General features: G+C 39.2%; 1 protein-coding gene across 13 annotated transcripts in view; it reads left to right on the forward strand.

Moving 5' to 3' along the window:
• LOC102200379 (unconventional myosin-IXa-like) overlaps positions 1-6,234 on the forward strand; it is a 147,837-nt gene that overhangs the window by 87,649 nt on the left and 53,954 nt on the right. For 9 of the 13 annotated variants that reach the window (XM_005731442.2, XM_005731447.2, XM_005731448.2 and 6 more), the window contains 2 exons: positions 590-690; positions 1,445-1,571. In XM_005731442.2, coding sequence (XP_005731499.1) covers positions 590-690; positions 1,445-1,571 — 228 coding nt within the window. The remainder of the gene's footprint in view (positions 1-589; positions 691-1,444; positions 1,572-6,234) is intronic. The other 4 variants (XM_005731443.2, XM_013910421.1, XM_013910420.1 and 1 more) reach the window with 1 other exon arrangement.

Consider the following 6,234-nt stretch of genomic DNA (forward strand, 5'->3'; position numbering starts at 1 on the left):
GATTCTGTGCTAAAATCCCAATAGAGCAGCAGTTTTTTTTTATTATGCAGCAACAGTCATGCTGCGTTCAAAGGCACTTGCATAAAAATTAAGTCTCTGTCGCATTTAGATTTATTGAATTGCTTCTTTGTTATTGTCTGTTTTTACAAGTAGTTGAACTGGTGTACCTAATGAAGTGTCCAATAAGTTTATAAATAGAGCACATTAGTAAGACACAAATATCTAATATTTTAATCTTTGACTTTTTGCACATACGTTAGAAAATTGCAATAATTCACAATTATTTTAATTGCATTTTTAGAAAAAGCACTTAAAATAAATCTCATCAGGAGAGCTGAGGTCTTGTTATTGGGGTTCAGTGTTATTTTGCAACTTTCTTTGATAATTTGAGGAAATCGGGCACATTTTATATTAGAAGTTCTGTGGGGAAACCCTGCTTAGTGTCACAAAAAGACAGCATGCTGTCTTTTAGCTTCTGGTACACACTTTAATAACAGATACAACATAAAGAATCTTGTTTTTGTTGAATTTATGTGCTTTGTAGTGATTATGTGTTCCTCTGTTTTTGTGTGTTTCCACCTGACACCAGCAGGACTGTTTCACAGTGGAAGGAGAAGATCTAAAACACGACTTTGAGCGGCTGCAGCTGGCTATGGAGATGGTTGGCTTCCTGCCCACAACACGCAAACAGTAAGATTAGCTGCATGGCTACAACCATTAGCTTGCAACCTGTTCTTGTGTAAAACTGAGTAAGATTAAAGAACTACAAGCCAACAGTCAGAGTCTGAACGCTTTTAGAAACTTATCTCAGTACTTTTTTATTTTTATTTTATCTTTTTGAAGAAACCTATGCACTGGGACAAAAAACAGGGAATTGTCTAGCTATGATAATGTTACCACACTAAAGCAGACTAGCGCTCCCTCAGTACCCCTGCTCCTCTTGATGTTTTCACCACAAAGCATTTTTAGTCTCTCACAAGGTGCTTCAGCTTGTCTCAGCAGCTCAGAGCATGTTGTGCTTTCTTGTTTACTTTTTTACAGTCTTTCTAAGATTTAAATCACTAACTGAACTAACTGTTAGCTAAAAAAAATTATTGCAAAGTGTAATCTTTTAGCTTTAGCTAAAAAAAGAAGCGTGTATTCTTATCTTACTCTTGAAAAGAAAGCATATGAATTATATAATAAAATATATAAAAAATAAATACATTTTCCCAAATTTCCCAAAACTATTTCTATAGGGCTTCATATTAATACCTATGTTTTGTAAACCACAGTTCTTGAAAATTAATTGATAGGATTAATTACTTCAGTTTTTCAGTCCCTACAATATGTATTTAAGTATAAATACGTTTTCATGATGCCCTAATATCCACTGTAAAGCCTGCTCAGTAAGAAGGTGGAGTTTGTTGATGTGATAAAGAAAAGTACCTTTGTTCCTTTTCAGGATTTTCTCCCTGCTGTCAGCCATCCTCCACCTGGGAAACATCCGCTACAAGAAGAAGACCTACAGGGATGATTCCATCGATATCTGCAACCCAGAGGTGCTGCCCATCGTCTCAGAGCTGCTAGAGGTGAGCGGCATGGTGCAGATCGTGACATCTGTCCGCCAACACTGAATCAGCAGCATTAAAGTTGATTTGGCAGACATGGGTTTATGCTTTGAATCAATAAATGTCACAGAGCTGTGTATATCCAACATTGCTCTGTGAAAATCAAATGGAAAAATTGCACATTAAGATATCTGAGGAATTTATGGTGCTGACTTTAGGCTGAAATGCAAAACTCTTGATACTTTGAAGAGTAATAAAAAAATGAAGAATTGGAGCAGAACTTTACCACAGGACTTGTTTGTTCTCCCAAAATTCCTTCTTTGCCGTTTTTTTATTCTCACAGACTTCATGAACTTTAAAAATAAGTAACATCCACTCGGGCAAATAGGCGTTTTTCTATGCTCTGTTTTTGTTGAAAGCTGTGAGAAAAATGTGATTCCTCCCACAATGTGGGTTTTACAAAAAGCCTTTTAGAGAGCTGAGGATATAGGTATACAAGCACAGCTTGTGGTGACAGCGGAAGTTAAGAGGTGCTTCAGGTCCCAAAGAGCCGTCCACCCATCCAGTACTTTCACAAAGTACTGTTTGTGTAGAGGTTATTTTCAGAGCTCTTATCCTGGTCTGTTGTTGCTCTCCCACCAGGAACAATGAGTCCCTGTTACTGTCCCAATTTTAACTGCAAAGTTTAATCATATTTAAGTTATTGTAGGAGCATTTTAAATACAGATAAAAGCTTTGTGATTGTGATTCATTTGTTTGTTAACAACTGTTGTTCTTTAATTCCGCTCCCTTTTAAAAACCAAAAAGCGGTTGTTTTTGGCTTGTTTTGTCATTTACACTCGGGCCATTTGTTTTCATACTGGGACCACATTGTCTCTGAAGATGAAGTTCAAGTAGAGTTCATCCAGCCTTTGATTTCAGCAATTATATTGTAGACTGTTGCAGTAAAACTCAGACTAAAAATAGACTCAAGAATAACATTAGTTCACGCCAGGCAGAAGTCAAGCTCTGCAGCAGTCGCTGCAGTCCAGCTGATCTCAGTCCCAGCCATATCAGCTGGTGGCTCAGCTGACATCCACCTCAGCATCCAGCTGGCAAATGTTATGTTAGGATCTACTGTCTAACCTGCTTATAGTTGCTGTGCATGTGCAAGCCACTTTCACCCAAGCTCTTCCTTCTGTTGGTAGCTCCACCCATCCTGTGTTTTCAACATATGCATATGGAAGGGCGTTATAGAACAAAGGAAGTCACTCTTATTTTGACTGTAGTGGCTCTGAGTAAACTACACTTTTGGTGTTAAACAAAGCAGTTGAATGTTTGTTTGTTATTCCTCCTTTTTGTAATCTAATGACTGAGATATTTTATAACCATCTTTTTGTTTTGTTAACATTTAATAATGTAAAATTAACACATTTTAAAAGATGCTCTTGTGTACATGCACAGACTGTATAAGAAAGATAGCACCCACTAATTTGCAGGTGTGCTTTTAAAATCCCAACTTCAAAAGCAGAGCATCATGATCATTACCATCTTGTTTCTTAGGAACCACATGTGACCATACAGTATGTTGTCAGCTAAGGCGAGCTAGCTTGGTTAGAAAGGTTCGTCCACAAACTACATCACCCAGACGTAGATACCTACTAAACAGTGCTAACCTTTAGCAACATTTGAGTGCGGGTGAAGCCTGTTACTCTGCTGCGGGCTCTTTCACTCACCTGTTCAGTACTGCATGACTTTAAGCGTCTGTGGAATTTCAACTGCTGGTGACTCTTTAACTCTCCTGGGGAAAATAGAGACCTGCAAAAACATTTACTGGCAGGGTTTATGTGCCACACAGTGTTTATAAGTTTATGAAGTTGAGCTGCATTTGGACTCATTCTTGACGTTGAAATCAGACCATAGACACACACAAACATGCACACACACATACATAGAAAGGACAGCTGAAATACCCGCTGCTTGGACGTGTCATTTCCCAGTCCCTGTTACAAACTGCAACAATTAGCCGGATGCGCTTGTTGAGTCGGTGACAAAACAATGTCCGAAGTGTGCCGGAGACTCCTGTCAACAGCACAGCGGGGATGTTATGACTGTGGAGTGTTCGCCTGTAACATCCAGGCTGGTCTCTTTGTTTCCCCCAGGGATCCAGAGTGGCAGTGCGGCGAGTTGAGCCACATGTAGGCCACATGCTCAGGGGTCAGTTTTTTAAGTTCAAGTTTATTTGGATGTCTGTTATTTGATGCAGAGCCTCTGGCTGTCTGTCTCTTGGGTCTTATAAGATATTCTTAAAAAGCCACGAAGAAAGAGAAGGAAAGAAAGAAAGCACAGTGCTGACCTGAAAGATGGGCTCATAATGAATCCCTGTTTTGAGTGGAGCTTAAGCATTAACATTTGTGGTGAGATGCAGTCTTTTGGTTGGATGATGGGAAAATATTATCATTCATTATGTGACCATTGAATCAGGTAGGCAGAGAAGTTTAAAGACTGTGACAGATTAGGTGATCTAAGAGTTTACGTTTAAATACTACTTGTAGTGTTATTTAATGTACACAGTCTAGAAAACTAACAGGACCTGCTGGGAATCAAGATTGAGTTTAAATATTTACCCTTTGAAGCTTGGCAGTAGAACTACAAGCTCCTTGATCTGCCTATGATTTAGATATAGATATACTGAATTAGTATGACCTATGCAAATTGGTGATGTTGTTTCATCCTTGCAAGCTTAGCTTTACGCTAAGAATCTGAATGAGTGTCTAGACTACAGACAGGCACCATCAAAACTCGTTAGCACTTATGTTTTATTGATGGTGCATGGTTTTACTTTAAGGCACTGTGTGAGAGAGTCTGTTAAATGGTTAAAGAGGTTGTTCGGGTCAGCTGAAGGGAGTCTCTTTTAGACATTCGCTATTTATTTTGCTTTTTAATTGCTGCATTTAGTTTTGAATATGAAAACCAGCTGTCTAACGTTTGCGTTCTGCCCTTACAATAACCAGTTGCCACAGTTTATTCTTATATCTGATGTTAACTTACTAACAGCATCAGATATTAATCTACTCTGGACATTTACGATAAGAGGATAGATATCTTTTATTGACTCCAGTAGGGAAACTCATTCTCTGCATTTAACTCATCCTTCTGTAAGTACAAGCAGCAGTGGGATCAACTCCAGATGTAAGCTTGGTCGCAGTAACAGAAGACTCAACCTTGCATGTTTTTGCTGGCAGGCAAACCTGGGGCTCCTGGAGGAAACTGCAAACTGCAAACAGAGGGGCCCTGTAAGCATCCAGGACCCTTTTTCAAACCCAAAGCAGCTATCGTGTTGTTTTGGGTTTTGATATGTAATAAAAAGATCTCCATTAGGACACAGACGGGCTACCAGGTGTCACTTTTAGCCCAGTTCAAATGATCTTTGAACCATGATAGTGTGTCTGCATAGGAGAAAATGTATGTGAGATGCATGGCACTGCGTTACTGTGTGTTTCTCCAGGCATTTGATTACAGTGAAGCATTCTGGGGATCCAACAATGTGTGCAGTCTTTCAATAAACAGCACGTAGCTTGATGGGGAGGACTCTCTGTGTAGGTTAAAGTGGACCTGGACAGATCAAAAAAGGCTGCAGATTATTAAATTGTGTCTTGTCAGCAGGATGCTAAAGTACCAATAATAGTCCAGTTACCACAGACTGATTGGTTCACACATTTTTGACACTGCCTACAACAGGTTGAAGCTGGTCTACACTGCTTTGCATATTATTAATGCGAAATCACACTGTCAATTTAGACATTAATGGTGATAAATAATGTTGACAGGGAAAGCCTAAAGTCCTTTCAAAACAGACCTGGGCATTATACGGCCTCCTGACCACCTCCTGCCCCGTGAGTGTCCCTGACCAGCCCGCCACACATCAACAGGAAGTCAGGACTCAAACCTAAATCTTGCAGTTGTCTTGTTTCGGTTGCCAATTACTCTTTCATACACACACCCCCCCCACCAGAAATTCTGTTTCAGGGTGAAATCACAATATAACTTTGTTGCTTTTATTTTGAAGGCTACTGAAAGTTTTCTTTACACTAATGCATCTGCAGTCTCACTGTGGAAGCAATGGAACTGACGCTCATGAGAAGTGTGTTTTCTAGCCCCAACAGGCTTTAGCTGACACGCACAAAAAGATAGATTGATGCCGCATGCAGAGTTTTTAACAAACACATAAACCGCTAAGTTTTCGTTTACTGAAGTCAGAGGTAAAGCCATCTGCTTGGTTTGTGGAGAGCAGATTACCATGTTTAAGGATTACAATTTGAATTATCATTATGAGACTAAACATTTAGAGAAATACAAGAACTTGACCGATGCAGAGTGGAAACAGTGGAAACACATTTGAACCTTTACTAGCAAAGCTGCTATGGAGTATGGTGCTAGAGTATAGGACCTGAGAGCAGGAGTTTGAGGGTTTTGGGAGAAGAATGGCAGATTTGAGAGAGAATAGAAGGCACTAGAGGTGGAAATCACCATACATCCCACGATACGATATTATCACAATACTTAACGCACGATACGATATTATTGCAATTTTTAAAAATATTTTGCAATATTCAGATTCTGTACATAAAGGTAAACTTTATCAATATTCATTTTATCTAATATCAAAGTCTCGCACTCAGTCTTTCTCTCATTTCAGTCAGTT

Source organism: Pundamilia nyererei, unplaced genomic scaffold (assembly GCF_000239375.1).
Source record: "Pundamilia nyererei isolate P.nyererei 1_Seehausen unplaced genomic scaffold, PunNye1.0 scaffold00043, whole genome shotgun sequence".
Lineage (NCBI taxonomy): Eukaryota > Metazoa > Chordata > Actinopteri > Cichliformes > Cichlidae > Pundamilia > Pundamilia nyererei.